Source organism: Naegleria gruberi (genome assembly GCF_000004985.1).
Source record: "Naegleria gruberi genomic scaffold NAEGRscaffold_14, whole genome shotgun sequence".
Classification (NCBI taxonomy): Eukaryota; Heterolobosea; class Eutetramitea; order Acrasida; family Naegleriidae; genus Naegleria; species Naegleria gruberi.
Genome location: NW_003163313.1, coordinates 45,493 through 62,472, shown reverse-complemented (window position 1 = coordinate 62,472; position 16,980 = coordinate 45,493). Strand labels below are relative to the sequence as shown.

Below are 16,980 nucleotides of genomic sequence, written 5' to 3'. Positions count from 1 at the left end.
AAAAATATATGTGCACAATATGAAGAGAAGGCAAATTTCTTCAATAACTTGTTATCCATGTTTACCTTTAAGAGAAGTTGAACCTTTTTTTCAAATTCATTAGCACAATTATTTAAAAGATATGGCCCTTCCTCAATCCAACATTGCTCTTCTCCACATTTTCTTAAATATTCAGGTTTAACAATACTACAATTACCAGCTACTGCACATAGGAAATTGTAATCCTTCTTGTCAAGCTTAGTTGCAACATAGTGAGTTGTAAAATTTGGAATGAATTCTTGGCAAATTTCGAAATTATTAAGTTTTCTAATATATTTACCAAATTCTTCTTCCAATTCATAATTTTCGAATAGTATTATTTTTTGAGATACTTGACTTGCCCAAGTATCTGCAGTCTTCAAAATCATATTTTGAATATCGGTCTTTTGTTCAAGACCTCCCAGCCACTGATTAACAACTTGATAGCTTTCATCATCCAAATTATTTTCAAACATATTCAAGCATTTCATAACCAAATTCTCAGAATCTAATTTGTGAGCCATGTCTAGCATTGGAATTACCAATTCATACTCAACAGTTGGCTCAATTTCATAAAACATCATTAAAATATTTCTCAATGCTCTGGTTTTGATTTGAGATTCAGGGTCTATCAGCATTTGTCTCTCCTCTTCGCTCATATCCTCAGTGTTGATATCCAATTCTCCTGTATCTTCGTCATTGAAGAGATTGATTTCATTTGAAGCAAAATGTCCAGTATAGAACGCCTCAAAAAAGGTGCTTTGTGCAATCAATACACTTCTGTGGCATTTGACTTTTTCCAATCCAAACTGGTCAATGACTATAGAAGTATCTGCTGATGATTCAGAGTTAAAAAGTTTACCCAAAACTGAACCAATTGGTGGTAGATAAGCTGGCGTTTGATTATTGAAAAATTGAGAATTACCAAATAGCTTTGGGGTAATTCCCTCTTGTTTTAGCTTCACAACGTATGCATCAGCATTTGGAGCAAAATCTTCACTAGCTGAAATTTGTACTGATGATTGAAAAATTAATGGAGCAGTGAATTCATTGTAGATAACACCCATTTTCTCTAATAAGTATATTAACTCAGCAACCATTGGTGATGTGTAACTTCTCAAGAATGAACAGTCTTGTGAAAAACAGTAATCAATCAAATCTTGAATAATGGTTGGCGATCTATCCGAAGTGAATAAATCACCTGTTCTAAGTAAATCATAAAATTGAGGATTTCTAATTTGAATGAATGGAAGGAATGCATAAACAGGTGAGGATCCAACATTAATTGTATCAGAAGGTAGTTTGAACTCTTTAGATTTTCCCAAAATCAATTCATGAATTGTTTTTTTACGTTGTGAAGTGCTGTTGCTCATATAAATGAGAATGTTTTCGCCAGAAGTAAAACAAACCCTCAATCTACTTGGATCTGAATTAATAGTTATTGTTCTGATTAATTTATCACCTTGGTAGACTTTAACTGAATTGGTAGCTTTATATTGAATGTGAAATAATTTAAAGTGTTGCTCGTTACAGTTCAAAATAATTTCTTGAGAGTTTTTCTCCACACATTGAAATGAACCTTCCTTGACAGAATGGACAACAAAAAAATTGTCTTGATTTGCTTTAGAGATTGTCTTAATCACCACATCAATTCTTTTCATGAATTTAGTTATGAAAATAATCCGTTCTGATAAACAATACACAGACTCAATACTGAAATGGTTAATAAATCAATTCAATAGCACAAACCTGTCAAATTCTTGCAATTTTGGAACAATTTTAGGATCTTTCACCAAAAAACTACCCAATCTTCCATAGCAAAGAAATGATCCATCATCCAACTCAAATAAAGAATATGTTTGGCCACAATGAATGTTAACAACTTTTTGATTTTCTTTGAAAATTTCAGTAATTCTTTGAGGAGTTGGAAGAAAAGCTGATTCCATAGGGAATGTCTGTTGTCCATAATAATTACTTTTCAAAATGACTTATGTTGTTAAATATTCAATTCTTACCTTCCACAACTGTAAACCTTATTAGTATTTGTCAAGAATAAAGTAAATGCCTCTCCACAAGCAATCTTCACAACTCTATCCTTATATTTGCTACTATTTACATTAATTCTATCGAAAAAGGTTATTGGTTGACAAGTAGACTCTTTAAATTTTGTACTACCTAATCCTAATTGTCCAAATCCATTTCCCTAAATCAATAATTAATATCAATAGATCATAAAACATACCCCCAATCCATACATTTGTGATTTGGTGGTGAGAAATAAATGATTGTCATTTCCAACAATATCTAAAATTGGCTCATTAATTTCCCTAGTATCAAACAACTTGCAATAACAAGGTGACATGGTACCAGAAAATTTGCACTCGTACAATTTTCCGTCATTATCAATGATCCAAACTAAATCTTGAGAAACGATTGCCTTCTTGATGTTATTCACCAAATCCTTCGGAACATTAAGATTGAAAAGCTTGTAATAATGATCATTTATTTGATCCAAACGAACAACAGCCATGTCTGTCTCTTTGTTGAGGGAGATTTGATGTTCACTCATTTTTTTTCAATGTTTAAATATGGTGATTATTAGATTATTTCCAGAAAATAATTTAGAATAAGTTTACAATTAATTTATTGAATATTTCTCTTTCTATTCTTCTTTTCTTCAGCCAAAGCTTTCTTTTCAGCTTCCTTTCTTTCCTTTTCTTGCAAATAAAGTTCCTTTCTGCCCAAATACCACTTGTGGTAATATGGAACCTTAATAATTTCATTGTAAAGAGAGGTACCCAACAACAAAACGACGAAACCACCAACTTGGAGCCAATGGAATTCTTCCCAACCAATAATAAGGGAAATAGCCCAAATGAAAATAGTACGACAAGAGTCAATAGTTGATCTAGTGGTAGAACTGATTCTCTTAGTGATAGAAACACCAAAGAAGTTGAAGAAAGCAATTGAGAAAATTGAACCCAAAGTAGAAACAGCAATCTTCCAATTATTCAAACATTGAGCAAATGCATAAACAGCATTTTCAGCACTTCCATAATCGCTACCTGGAATCCAATACAAGACAAACAAAACAATAGTTGTCATTGACAAACCCCAGTATCCTTCCCAACCAACAGCTTGCAATGGAGCAACATCATATCTACTGAAGAACTTTTCTTCAACAATGAATTGAGTAGCAGCCAAAATTTGAGCCAAAACAACGAAAAGATCACCCAACCAAGCATTTCTAGAAGCTCCAGAATCTTCAGCATACAAATATGAACTCAAACCGACAATAACACAACCAACAAGGATTAATAATAAACCAAACCAGTGGTGATAGTACAATCTAGCTTTAAGGAAAATTACTGAGAATAAACCAGTAAAAACGACCAAGATACCTCTCAACATTTGATAAACAGAAGCATCAGTATAGAAGAGACCAAAATCTGTTTGTGACATAATTGAATTTCATCATGCAAAATGAATTTCCAAAATACTTACTGAGCAAAGTTGAACCTCCCAAATCGCAACAAGCAGGAATCCAAAAGATGAGTGGATTTGTGAATGGCTTTGGTTTTGGTTTTTCGGAATCCATCAAAGAGTCTGATTCCTCTTCTTTAGCTTTTCCTCTACCACGGATTTTGTTATATAATAATTGAAGATTGTGTGGAATGAGACAGAGCAATTCACCCAAAAACATTGCTGCAGTTTGGAAACTATTGAAAACGAAAATTTCATCATAATTAGTAATATTAAAATCATCATATGAAAATTAATTAATTAATTAACAACAATAACAAAAATTAAACCTACAAGGCATGTTGGAAAGCGGTTGGTGGCCCATCACCAATACCCTTAGCATTACTAACATCCTGTAATTTAGTGGCTATTTAATAGAATCAACAAGAAGAATTTTACATAATAACAAGCGATATATAATTTGATCAACATTCCACAATGAATATTTCCTACGCATAAATTTCCTACATACCAATAGTGTTGACGGTACCGGTGATCAACATGGCCAAAGCCAGAAAAAGTGTGTAGAAATTTCCAACAGAACAGGCTCCCTTTGCCCATTCCTTGAGTTTGTCAGTTCGCTCACCCATTTTTTCAAAAATTCAAAAAATAAATATTTTCAAAAATCATGATGAAAAAAAGTTGAGAGAATGTGGTACTCAACAATTGCTATGGAAATAAAGAAAACAATTTTATTCACTTGATCCTAAATCCTCATCCTCACTCGAATCTGAATCACTCACTACAATGTTGCTATAATCTGTTGCATCTTTATCCAATCTTTCGATTAGTAATTTTCTAGTTTCTAAAGCTGAACTAAAGTATGTATACTTGTCTCGTTTTTCACTAAGATTAGTTGCTCTTATTACATGAACTTGTGTGAGCTCAGTTTGTTCTTCACTAACTCGATTCACAACGTAAACAAAATATTCTGGGTTCTCCAAAAAGGTATATTGCTTGTTAGAATCAAGTTGAAGACGAACAACCTTATGTACAAACAAAGATCTTTGAGATGTTTGCTTAACTTCTGAGTTGATCACCATATATTCTTGTTCTAATGGTTTTTGCAATTTGATATGTAGGAATGAACTATCTCTCTTGTTTTTAGCTGTTTGTTCATTCAGTATTTTTTCCTTTTCATCGAGTGATTTTCTATCCAAATAAGCAAGTTGTTCCTGTGAATAAATTACTTCTTCGTTTTCTTTAAAAAGTTTTCCTAATATGAAATGAATATTTGCTAGCACTTTTTCATATTTGTGGCTCAAAGGTCCACTATGTCTTGAATAAAAGGTATTTAAACCATCTTTGATACATAATGTCATTTTGTACAATGTAACATGCCCTGTTACAGTCCAATCTAACATGGATTCACTGTTAGGCATTATATATGGCCAAAGGAACTCCAGTTCTCCATCAGATACGACTTGAGAAATGAGATCCTTTTGAGAAAATTGTGATTCATTTTTGGATGAAATGAATGGGTTAAGCTTCCTGTATATACTCTTAATAGAAGTGGGTGTTTTTTTGGGTGATAATCTCAATTCACCACTATAACTTTGTGAATGTTTGCTTTTCACAAGTTTTGGAGGGAATATTCTTAAAGGAGAGTCAGAGCCCTCAAATGAAATCTTTGGAAATCTAACACTGCCCACCGAAAGAGTGTTATCTGCAATTGGAGAGGGTGGAGAGCTAGACAACACATTTGTACTACAAAATCTCTTATATACATGACTATGAATAAAATTTTGAGTGATACTTTTCTTCTTAGAGTTTGGAACGTGTTTGAGGAAATTTAAATTGAATTGTGTGAATTGTTCACGAACCCAATTTTCCTTTTTTCCTTTTTTAATTCCAGAAAGTACTTGTTTGATAAAATCTTTAAAATCTGATTTTGAAATTAATGAGATTTTTTGTCTTTTGTATTGTACTTTACCAGCAGCAATACTGGCATAGTAATCCCATCCATATTTAGAATTTTCTAGTAATGGATTAGTCATTCCACACACATAGACATGTTCACTCAATTTTTGATCTCCAATAGTCACATAGGGCGAAATCCTAAAATATAATTCGTTTCCACATTTAAAATAATCAAAAACTTACCTATTGGTTATTCCTTTAAGAGGAGAAATTAATAAAGGACAAGAGAGACAGCACATCGTCACAACTTTAGCTGGCGATCCTACAAATACAATTCTTCGCGAGAAGAGCAATGCTTCCCAAATATAACAAATGTGTTTTTCAAATATTGTTAAAAGGTCTATCAGAGAAGCACCATTAAAATTCTCTTCTTTACATCTAGTTCCTGTGTTAACAAGGAAATATTAAAATAAACTTACTTTGGTACTTTTAAATTATAAATCTTATCGGAGAAGGATATCGATAATTTTCTTGTTGCGTTCATTGAGGCAACATCTATAGATTCCTTTAAGCTATCATAAAGATCTTTTAACACTAGTGTAACTTGATCTCGGCAAACTTCCCTTACTTCCTTTTCAGATTTCTCTATGTGTGCTTCCTCAATACTTATAATTCTAATCAAATGATGAACATTGAACAATGTATGAATATACTAACCTATCAATTGCATCCCTCATAAGAGGAATAAAGAGAGTGAAGAGTGGCTTTGTTGTTACAACAAGAATACTCTTTTGAATTGCTCCTCTTCGCACTCTGTCATCAAGTTTGTTCCTGAAGAAAACACTTCCATATAAGTATTGTGAATTTTGAAAACCATTATCATTATTATTTGGTATATTAGATGATGGTGATGATGGTATTGGTTTGGGTGGTGTAGGTGAAGTTGTGAATTTAAAGGAAGAAATGTACTTGTGAAGCACTTGAATTAATTCTGTGTTATCCTCGGTTATTGGTAATATTATTCCGGTTTGATCTTCATGGTAAATATGAGCTCCATCAGGAATACATTTATCAGCAATATTACTGGTAGGGTAATACTTTTCCAAGTGAACATCTGTCGGGTATGTGTGAGTTAAACTATTTCCACTTAGTTTATCAAATTCCGCAATAGAAATACTCAACAAGTTAAAAGGATTGCCACTCATCGTCCACAATATTTACTATTTTACTATATATTTTACAAATGGTGTTGATGATGAAACTCTAGGATCAAACGTTGATCTTTTTATATTTTAATAATAATACAACTTGATGATGAAATCCAAAAGATTTCAAATGAAACTCTGGGTAACAATTTTCTCTTTAACCGAGGAAATAAAGAGTTTGATTACAGAGTTGAAATATTTTTTTCTGTGAGGAGATTTATGATGAGAGGGAAAAAGATCGGGTTTGTCTTTCACCTTTTTAGAAACAGGTTGGGGAATACAATGTTGAACGTCAACTCTCAACGGAAACAACTAACCTTGAAATGTTGTTGTGTCATGAATATTTCAGTAGCAATAAACTAAATATCATGGCCTCTTTGATCAAAATAATTTCAAAAGTTGCTGCTGTTGTTGGTTTTTACTGTGCAATCTACTACTGTTTTGAATGGAACTTGGCGCCCATGAAGTGCTACCTCCAATTGCATAAAAACGGCGGCAGTAAAATCAACGAAATCTATTTCCTTAATAGATACAGGCTTGGCTGTAAATAATATCTCTCTAAGCAATGTAAAAGCCGGAGGATGAGGTAAATTCGAAAGCTTGCTTAATTTTCGTTTCTAAAAGTTGATAATTGTTATAGTCAGGAAGGTCTAATATGAATGAGCAAATATGAGAAACAGGTAATGAATCAACTGAAGAGGAAGAGTATTGTACAGTGATGCTCAGAGCCTTGGATTGCCATCCGTAGGAAATTCCACATTGACCAGTGGAGAATTCAATAAATTGCCTTAACTGAATGCTAGAGAGTGAAGAAATAAATTGAGTGAAAAATAAAGGAGTCCTACTATTAGTAGGGAAATCTTTGAACTTCAATAGGTCAATCACTGATTTTACATCAATATAATCCTTTCCACAACAAAGCAGCATTAGCTCTTTCCAACTAAATAATGCCAGCTGAGGCTGAAGCTCAACAAGCGAATTAAAACCTTTCCTAATAGCTTTCAATTGTTCTAATCTTGAGAGTAAGAGAACATTTCTCATTTTCATTTTAACATAATCGTGCTTATTTTGATCATTTACCATTCTATTAGAGTCTTGTCCCAGGCCATCAAAAGAAATTTCCCATTCGTGCACTCCTTCATGAGTAAGGAGCATTCTCAAAGATCTTGCCATAGATTCATCAAATTGTTCCAAATCTCTGAAAGTTACTTGCAAAGAATTGTAATCAGGATCGCTTGATGAATATTTGTGTGAAAGAAACTTGAATATGAAAGGAGAAAGCACTTCTGGAATAACTCTTTGATCGTAAATTGTTTTGATTAAAATTTTTCCAATACTTTCACAAACCTCAACTGGTGCATCTGCCTTTGGTAGGTAACCTCCAGTTTTAGAGCTTGAACCACATTCAAAAATGTTATGATCATTTTGTATTGATTGTCTGAAGAACTCTGTATACATATTAGATGTAATTCCTCCCAAATCCATTCCAATTTCACCAACAAATTGCACTTGAAGTCTCAAAAGTAAGTCATTGATTTCCATAGATGAAAATGCTTGTAATGTGTGACCTACTATTGCATCTCTTCTCATACGTATTTGAATAACATCTGAAGTGTTCCTTTGCATTCTTTTCTTGTAGTGATGCAGAAATCTATTGAATGATTGCATCTTGTCTTCTGTACTAACTATTTGTTTTTGAGATACTAGTTCATTCATGATGGACGAGTTGAAATAGATATGAGAGTAAATATCTTCAGCACAAGGTCTATCTTTTGCGTCTCTTTGTAAAATATTTGATAAAAGATCTTGCAAATATTGATTTTCATGTTCTGGTATTCTTACTGAGTGTTCGTTTGGAAGAAGCAACACCTCATCATTTGGATAGTATGCCTTAAACATCATAACACCAAATGACCAAACATCTATTGATGTATTCAAAACACTCTTGAAATCTGCACCTGTAGAAGCTGCATGAACAACTTCTGGAGCCAAGTAAGTTAAAGTGGATCGGATTGCTAAAGAATTTTGTAAGGAATTCTTGTCAACTGATATATCAAAGTCAATAAGAATAGGTCTATATGATTCATATATCTCCTGTACGGATCCAATTGATTTAGAACCGATTGGTGACATTATTATATTCTCTGGTTTGATGTCACAGTGAATAATATTAAAGTCGTGCACATATTTCAAAGTTTGTGCCACAGAGTGAAATACATTTCGTTTTTCATATTCTGAAGGAGATTTAAGGAGCCAATCAGCTAGAGTTAAATCTCCTTTGTGTTCCATTTGAATAAATACAAAGTCATTCTCACAAAAGTACGCTTCTATCTTTACAATACAAGGATGATTCATTTTGTGTAAAATTTGAACCTCCTTCATAAACTCTTTTCTTGATTTGCTATCTGAAAAAGAGTACTGTTTGATTATTGATATTTGGTTAGCAAATTTTGCTTTGCAAACCCTTGGATTGATTATTTTCAATATTTCATAATCTTTGATAGATCTCTTCACCTCCAACTTTGTATCCTTAATTGATATAGGAATAAGATCATCATTCTTAGAGAAACTGTTAATGTAAATTAAAATTTCTGGATGCAATTTGATGGATTTTTCTAGATTAGATTCAAATAGCTGAATCTTTTCTTCGATTCTATGAACTACCTCAGATGCTTCTTGAACTTTTTGTGTTGAAATTTGTAGAATAGACTGAGAAACTCCATCCAACTCATGATTTTCTTTTTCAAATTTCAATTTTAGATGATTTCTTTTAGCCTCTCTCAAGTCTGTTTTCAAAGAGTTAAGCTGATTGTAAAATAGATTGACGCTTTCAAGGTCTGGTTTAAGTGGTAGTTGTGTTTTGGATTCCATTTCAATTTTACGTTTCAAATAGTAGCTATGTAACTCCTTGATATGAGTCTTTCTTTCACTTGGCTCAGCAGTTGTTTGTCGCTTTGCCTCCAAATATTCAGGAGTGTAGGTAATTATATACTCAAAATTATCCATCATTTTCTTCTCCTCCTCTTTAACCTCTTTCATAAGATTTAGCTCTTTTTCCATTGCTTCTAGAAACTTCTTGAAAACAGCCTTTGTTTCCTTGTATTGAATAATCAGTTTTGGACTGGATTTTTTAACCCACTCAAAGTATTCCTTTGATCTCCTATTAAACTCATACATATTGAAAGACTCACCAGAACCAGAAACTGATAAAACATCTTCTTCTAAAAGAATTTTTGAATGAATTTCATCTATTTTTTGAATCCTTTCTACGGGGATGTCATTTTTCATTGATTCCAATGTTTCACCCAACAAGTTAGTAACTTCGTTAAGATTATTCATACACTCATTTCTCATAGCATTTCTTGTATTAACAGCGTTTACAAGATGATTTGTAATTCCAGAAGAGCCATTTGATTGAATAAAGTTATTCAGATTTGTTTCAAATGATTCCAATTCGGCCATTTGCCTATTTATCAAATCAATTTTGAGAATTTCTTGTTGAGAAATTGATTCATTCTTCGATTCCACATCAGCAGACATGATCATTTCACACAACTCCAAGTTATTTTCTTTAAACAAATTTCTCGATTCAATAATTTCTTTCATCTTGGATTCCATTTGATTTAGTGTATTTTCATTTAAATTTTTAGAAACGTCGAAAAAGTTTCCCAATATCCCTCCTGTTCTTTTTGCTCTGATTTTCTTGTTGGTTTTTTGTTCGTTTTGTTCTCCTTCATTTTCAAATACATAATTATTTGTGCCAGTGGTTGTGGGTGATAAAATTAGAGGTGATGGAGAATGTGATTCGGAATTATTTTGTTGATGATTAGATGATGAGGTTGTTATAATTACAGGTTGTTGTGTGCTAGAACCTTTCGATGGTTTGACCTTGATTGGCTTTCGATTGGCTGGTTGCATTTTTTTGGCACTAAATGTAAATAACAAATTCTATTGATATTACAATACCTTTTTGAATTTTTACAAAATAGTTTGTTTTAAGTCTATTAAAAAGATAAATAATCAATCTCATGATGTTGTTGTTCAGAATAATTAATATTAATAGTATTAACTCTTATTCACTCCTCAGAATATGTCACCATACATCAAATATATTGATTTATTTTTGGCGCTAAAAGCAAATACATGTTTTGGCGCCATATTTTTGAACCAATCCTTAGTAAAAAATGGAACCATCACTACAAGACTATTCAACATCGCCCTCGCTGTCAACGCTGCAGCCACAACAAATTCCTTTGATATCATACATTGATGGAAAGTTTCAAGTGGATAAAAAAGCAATCTCTGTGATTTCGAAAATTAAAGAACCGGTTGCTGTACTTTCGATAGCTGGAGTTTATCGATCGGGGAAAAGCTTTTTACTTAATCAAATTTTAGATAGGAATGATGGGTATGTTTTTAAAAACCAATAATATTCATTAGTAAATAATAATACAGCTTTACTACCAGTCCCTCACATTTACCCTGCACAAAAGGATTATGGGTCTGGAGCGTTCCGATGAAAGTAAGCAATGACAACCATCCAGATTTTAGATTATTAATTGTTGATTCGGAGGGAATTGGATCCTTCAGTGCAAATGAGACCTATGATACACAAGTAAGTTGTTATTGGTTGTATTTCTTCAACAGTTTTAGGTGTTCTCTCTTGCTTTACTAATGAGTTCAATGTTTATTTATAATAGTCAAGGAAGCATTGATGACAACGCAATAACCAGATTAGGGTAAGTTGTTGGTTTGAACTAGTTTCTAAATCTATTAGGTTGGTAACTGAACTTTCAAAATATGTTAAATCAAAACTTGGAGGATTGGATAATCAAGCAATATTCCCATCTTTTTTATGGGTTGTGAGAGACTTTTCGTTGGATTTACAAATTACACCAAAGAATTATCTTGAATTTGCCTTATCCAGTGAGGAAAGATACACCGAAACTGAAAGGAATAAGCAACAAATTAAGGCCTCTCTGAAACAATATTTCCGAGATAGAGATTGTTTCACTCTGGTAAGACCTATTCACGATGAAAAGAAATTACAAAATGCCTCAAAATTGGAATCCTATGAAATAAGACCAGAGTTTAGGAATCAAATAGAAAAACTCAAACAAAAAATATTAGACACAGTTGCTCCTAAAGAACTGGGAGGAAGAATGTTGAATGGTAGGATGTTCATAAGTTTGTGTGAGAACTATTGTAATGCCATCAATGATGGCTCTATTATAGTGGATTCTTGTTGGAGTAATGTAGTGAAAACTGAATGTGATGCTGTTCATTCAGAATCTATCAAAATTTACAAAACAAAAATGCAAAAGCTGTTAAGACAGAACGTGGATCAAACAGAGTTGGAAAACATTCACTTCGAATCAGAATCAGAAGCAGTTTCTTATTTCTTGGAAAATTCAAAGCTTGTGGTAAGAGATGTTCAATTCCATGTTGGACAATTACATGATTCAATTGTTCAAATTTTTAAAATAGTGAGAGAGGAGGTTAGGAGTATAAATTATGAGTACAACAGCAAGATTCTGAGCTCTTCCTTTTCACAGATTTCAACATCTGGAAGTTTTCGAAATATTGAAGAAATGAATTTGAAATTTAGGGAGTGTTTGGATTCATATAACGAAAAAGCAAAAGGAGATAAAAACACATTGTTGGCGGATTTAATGACTAATTGGATTTATGAAACAATGCCTCACTATCACAACAATTTTATTGAATCACTAATAATGGAAAAGAATAAGGAAAATGAACAGATTATCAAAAATTATGAGGAGAGACTCCAGTCATTACAAGAGCAAATGAACTTTGAGATTGTGCAGCTGTCTGACTCAAAATCTAAAATGAAAGACCAAATGTTGAATTTAAGTAATGCAATCAAGAAACTCAAAAAAGATCTTACCTCCCAAGAAACTCTAACTAAAGAGCAGTCAGACAAAATAGTTGTTTACAAACAAGAAAACTCAAAATTGATGCAAGACGTTCAAAATCTCAGAAATGATTTGGAAAACTCATTCCAAGAGCTAAAAGAGCAGAAAGATAAGTTTGGAGATCAATTACACACTGAAAGATTGGAAAATGATGCACTTAAAGAAGAAAACACAAACCTGCAAAGAACAATAGCCATCTTACAAGAAAATAAGTCGGAATTGCAAAGAAATATTGGTGAATTACAAGAAGTTATTGCCAAATTAAAGGATAACTATAACAAAGTGAGATTACAAAATTCAAACACAGAAGAAACTCTTAAACAAACAACTGAGGTTTTGGAATCATCCACTGAAAGAAAACGACAGCTTGAGGATTCGATGAAAAAGCTTCAGGAACAAGTTTCATTTTTGAACACTGAGACGGAATCTCAAAAAGAAACAATTAGAAAATTAGAAAGAGAAATATCAACGAAGAATGCAAAGATAAAATCAAGCGAAAGAATGATGATGCTTGAAAAAGAAAAAGCTGCTGACAGTGAAGATAGGTTGCGACAAACTCTCAAAAATTCAGCCCAACTCTCCTCTTCAGAAAGAATTAAAGAGCTTGAAGAACAAGTAGAACATTTGAACACTACCAACAGAAGAATTCTTGAGATTAACAAAACTGTTATGGAAGAAAATAAGTCCTTGAAAGATAAAGTAAGGGAGAAAAAAATAGAATCTAGAACCTCGACTATTGACAGTTTCAAATCAACACCAGAAAAGTTAACGATTTGCACTTCCAATCCATCAACTCCAAATATTGAAACCAACACGAATACCCCTTTGCTTTCATCTGGAAGTAGTGTAATTAAAGATAAGGTTCAGCCAGTACAACCACCTACCACAAGTCAACAAACCAAAACTCCTGACATGGAAAAGAAGGCTTACGAAACACCAAGATCTATTAGTGATATCAGTCCAATATCTGTCTTTAATCCAAACGCTGATTCTGATGATAGTGTTGACACTAGCACAAGTAGTAATGATCCTGCCGCAGAAAAAATCGAAGGTAAAAAGATAAGAAAAACAGTCAAGAGAAGAAATAGTCCTATTAAGCAAACAAGAACTCCAGTTGCAACAAGTGAGAATCTTAGTGATTCAGCCAACATGAGAAGACTGACAAGAAGACAATCATTTGGTGGATCTCCAAAGAAAATTATTGACACAGATTAATCAATCTTTACTTTGATACCTGACAAAACGAAACCGCTTGCACTAGACGTTGTCATCATTGGGTGAGTCCTCTTTGGAAGAACTTGGTATTCTCTCATCCATGTTTCTGTCAATTGAACCAAAACAGCTGACTTGTCATCCTTTAATTTGTTGTGACATTCTTCTAATGGTTCTCTGTATGAAGAATAAATAGCAAATGATCCTGATTCTCTAAGATAAGGATACAAGTTTGTAAGAACTGAGATTGGACTATATTGATTAGTAGCAATCAATAAACAATCAACCATATTTTCATCAGTAGCATTTTCATCAGACATATCACCAGATACAAGTTTTCCAAATGGAACATCTCTAACAACACTAGAAGCTAAATTTCTGTTAATATTCAAATAGGTAACAGCATGAACATGTTTACCAAGCATATCATCTGGAGCTACACGAATAATTTCACCATAACATCCCATTCTTTCAAAAACAGCAGCAGTAACTAAACCCATACAAGTTTCCATTACCATTACTTTTCTATTTGGATAAATAGAACCTAAAGTTAATAATTGAGCAAGTCCATCAACTCTCATATGACTAATTTTCTCAGGATTCTTTGAAAAGTAAAAATCACAAATATCATATGCAGAAGGATCAATAACTTTAAAGTAAGTTAAATATTTCTTCTTCTTTCTCTTCAAGTATTTTTGTTGGGAAAATTGAGTTCTAACTTGGAAAGATTTACTTCCTTCAATTAATTTGCTGATAATTTCCTTTCCTTCAACTCCTTGTTTTTTTAATTCTAAAATTTCATCTTGAGTTAAAGTTTGTGATTTGTTATTATCAATTAATCTCTTTGTATTAGCATCAACAGTTTCACCTTCTTCATCTTGCATTTCTTCTTGTGGTGCTTCATCATCACCAGGAATAACAGCAGAAGCTTCCTCACTATCAGGATCATACAACATACGTTTTAAAACTACTGATGGTTGCTTCTCTCCTTCATTTTGTGATGACAAAATTTCATAGAAGGCATAATATGGTTGTCCTATTAAAAGTTTTAAAGGAAAAGTTTGTTTCTTTCCGATTTTTAAATTTGTTTCTGGTTTAATATGTTGTTGTAAAATCATTGAACCACTATTTAATTTTACTAGAATTGTATCTCCTTCTTTAATTAATGGGATTCCACTTTCAACAACAGCAAGTTGTTGTGGGACTTGTTCACTTGTTGATGTCATTTTTTTCAAAAAAGAAAAATTGGTGCAACAATAAAATGTAACTGAACAGTTGTTGATATCTATTAATTATGAACTTTTCAAAAATGTTTATTCATCTTCTTCATCCTCTTCCTCTTCTTCAGGTTGTTGATCACTTAACTGATTTACCATTTGAGCATATTGCATATTCTGATTGATAGTTTGTTGTTGTATTTGTTGCATTTGTTGAATATGTTGTAATTGTTGTTCTAGGGCTGAGGTAAGTGGAATCTTAGCTTCTCCCAAAAGATTCATAAAATGTTCAATAGATATTACATTCAAACTGGTCAATCTTAAGAATTGATGGGCAAGAATTTCTTTCATTTCATCAGCATCCAACTTGGATCTTTCATTAATGTAAAGATTACGGCAAGCATCATGAGCTTCGTTTTCTGTCATTAATAATTTGAAATTTTCCAATAGATAACTATTCCAAACATCCATAAATTGTTTTTGAATATGAGTAAGTTGATTGACATCCATTGTTGATGGATCCAAAAGCATCAATCTCTTTCTGTCCATGTATTGATAATTTTGATACCAGTGCTTGTATTGATTCATGCTGATAATGTATGATCCAGTTTCTCCTTCACCTTCTCTACCTTCAAATTGAATCTCAAATCTATCACCATGTTTTTCTGTAAGATGTTTCTTGAGTTGAGCGAAGGTATCTTCATCTGTGTTTGTTCCCATAATCATCATATTGTTGACTTCAAAATCATCTTCTAATGGACAATTCATATCCCAGCGTAGCCAAAGTCTTTCTACACCTCTGTTATGAGTATTTATGTAGTTGACCTTATACACCATATAGTGAAGTTGGAGAATATCATCTTTTTGATCCAGAGTTTCACTACCTAGTATTAATGGATTAATTTGAGTATTAGAGGTGGAAGCAAGATTGGATTGATTGGAAACTTCTCTATAGTGAACCTTAGAAAGTTCAAGAGGATAATCACTCAACTTATCTGTTGAGTCAGAGAATTTAACATTGATGGTCAGTGGAGATTGAAGTAAAATTCCAGTTGCTGTTCTTAATTGGACAGGATATTGCCCAGAGAAGAAACCAACAAAGGCATGGGAGGAGAAAACGGTTGCTCCATAATTGTGCTTATCCCAGTAAAGAGGGATGGTTTGACTACTAGGATCATCATCAAGAGATTGAACTAAAGCAGCTTGTCTAAGAGCAACACAAAGGAAAAGAGAATTCTTAGTATTTCTTCTCAGTCTACACTTTGAGAAGAAAGAAACCAAATTAGTTGGGAAGCTAACATCCAATTGACCAAATTGTTCATTTTCTACCATGGTTCTATAAGATGAAAGACAAATATTTCTTTCATTGGTACCGAAATATAAACCAAGAAGGCAATCAACTTTGAGTGGGTGGTTTGGAATAGGTTGGAAATTACGGAAAATATCAGCACTCTTAATACTAATTGAAACATATTTCTCTTGAGGATTAGTTTCATAGATGTGATTCATGACATCATCCACATTAATATATTTAGCATTTCTATTTTTCTTTGGAACTTTTCTTGAAAGATAAACCTTAGGTCTCTTCTTTTCTCCAAAAAGTGCTGTTTCAGTATGTTCAATACTTGAAGCAGCTCCTAAAATAGGGTCAATGGATACATCTGATTCTTGTTTAACACTAACTGTTTCAGAAGAGAAAATAACGCTGACATTTCCCTTTCTTGGATTTGCACTCTTTCTTCTACTATAATTCTTTCCTCTAGTACTTGAATCATCTTCAAGTTTCTTCCTCTTTGCACTTTCTTCCTCTTCAGGTTCACTTTCTTCTTCACCCTTTTTCTTTTTCTTCTTCTTAGTGGTTGTTGCCTTTTTCTTACTCTTCTTTTTCTTGCCATCTTCACCTTCTACAGCATCTTCAGAAGCAGCTTCCTTCTTCTTTTTTGACTTGGTTGGTGTTGGAGTTGTTGCACTACTACTTCCTGTAGTTGTTCCACCTGTTGCAGATGCAGC

At 32.8% G+C, this 16,980-nt stretch overlaps 7 protein-coding genes across 7 annotated transcripts in view; 1 reads left to right on the top strand and 6 right to left on the bottom strand.

Moving 5' to 3' along the window:
• Positions 1-51: 51 nt before the first annotated feature.
• On the bottom strand, positions 52-2,548 carry NAEGRDRAFT_65396 (uncharacterized protein; the record flags this gene model as incomplete). The annotated part of the gene is made up of 5 exons (XM_002679137.1): positions 52-83; positions 158-1,671; positions 1,768-1,992; positions 2,034-2,221; positions 2,261-2,548. 5 exons carry the CDS (start codon positions 2,546-2,548, stop codon positions 52-54), a joined length of 2,247 nt encoding a protein of 748 aa, XP_002679183.1.
• A 90-nt stretch (positions 2,549-2,638) lies between these two features.
• On the bottom strand, positions 2,639-4,123 carry NAEGRDRAFT_38497 (uncharacterized protein). The gene is made up of 4 exons (XM_002679136.1): positions 4,013-4,123; positions 3,835-3,907; positions 3,523-3,737; positions 2,639-3,467 (listed from the first exon to the last, which is right to left on the bottom strand). The coding sequence occupies exons 1-4, from the start codon at positions 4,041-4,043 to the stop codon at positions 2,662-2,664; spliced, it is 1,125 nt and encodes a 374-aa protein (XP_002679182.1). The 5' UTR covers positions 4,044-4,123; the 3' UTR covers positions 2,639-2,661.
• Positions 4,124-4,232: 109 nt separating this feature from the next.
• On the bottom strand, positions 4,233-6,605 carry NAEGRDRAFT_47667 (uncharacterized protein; the record flags this gene model as incomplete). The annotated part of the gene is made up of 3 exons (XM_002679135.1): positions 4,233-5,206; positions 5,474-5,598; positions 6,118-6,605. The coding sequence occupies 3 exons, from the start codon at positions 6,603-6,605 to the stop codon at positions 4,233-4,235; spliced, it is 1,587 nt and encodes a 528-aa protein (XP_002679181.1).
• Positions 6,606-7,163: 558 nt separating this feature from the next.
• On the bottom strand, positions 7,164-10,523 carry NAEGRDRAFT_65394 (uncharacterized protein; the record flags this gene model as incomplete). The annotated part of the gene is made up of 1 exon (XM_002679134.1): positions 7,164-10,523. The coding sequence occupies one exon, from the start codon at positions 10,521-10,523 to the stop codon at positions 7,164-7,166; it is 3,360 nt and encodes a 1,119-aa protein (XP_002679180.1).
• Positions 10,524-10,789: 266 nt separating this feature from the next.
• On the top strand, positions 10,790-12,066 carry NAEGRDRAFT_65393 (uncharacterized protein; the record flags this gene model as incomplete). Its single annotated transcript, XM_002679266.1, has 5 exons — positions 10,790-11,013; positions 11,061-11,220; positions 11,259-11,344; positions 11,383-11,784; positions 11,895-12,066. The coding sequence occupies 5 exons, from the start codon at positions 10,790-10,792 to the stop codon at positions 12,064-12,066; spliced, it is 1,044 nt and encodes a 347-aa protein (XP_002679312.1).
• Positions 12,067-13,752: 1,686 nt separating this feature from the next.
• On the bottom strand, positions 13,753-14,985 carry NAEGRDRAFT_32088 (uncharacterized protein; the record flags this gene model as incomplete). The annotated part of the gene is made up of 2 exons (XM_002679133.1): positions 13,753-14,689; positions 14,759-14,985. Coding segments are annotated over 2 exons (1,164 nt in total), but the record flags the coding sequence as incomplete, so codon positions are not given.
• Positions 14,986-15,040: 55 nt separating this feature from the next.
• The window catches only part of NAEGRDRAFT_79057 (uncharacterized protein), a gene marked incomplete at its 5' end in the record, with an annotated part of 2,742 nt that continues 802 nt past the window's right edge, over positions 15,041-16,980 (bottom strand). Inside the window, one exon of the mRNA XM_002679132.1 lies at positions 15,041-16,905. Within this exon, the coding sequence (XP_002679178.1) occupies positions 15,067-16,905 (1,839 nt within the window). The 3' untranslated portion in view covers positions 15,041-15,066. The remainder of the gene's footprint in view (positions 16,906-16,980) is intronic.

Coding starts and splice junctions, on each gene's coding strand:
- NAEGRDRAFT_38497 (XM_002679136.1), bottom strand. CDS start 4,043: ATGTTGATCACCGGTACCGTCAACACTATTG. Junction 3,738..3,834: donor ACCGCTTTCCAACATGCCTT/GTAGGTTTAATT, acceptor CGTTTTCAATAG/TTTCCAAACTGCAGCAATGT. Junction 3,468..3,522: donor GGGAGGTTCAACTTTGCTCA/GTAAGTATTTTG, acceptor TGTCACAAACAG/ATTTTGGTCTCTTCTATACT.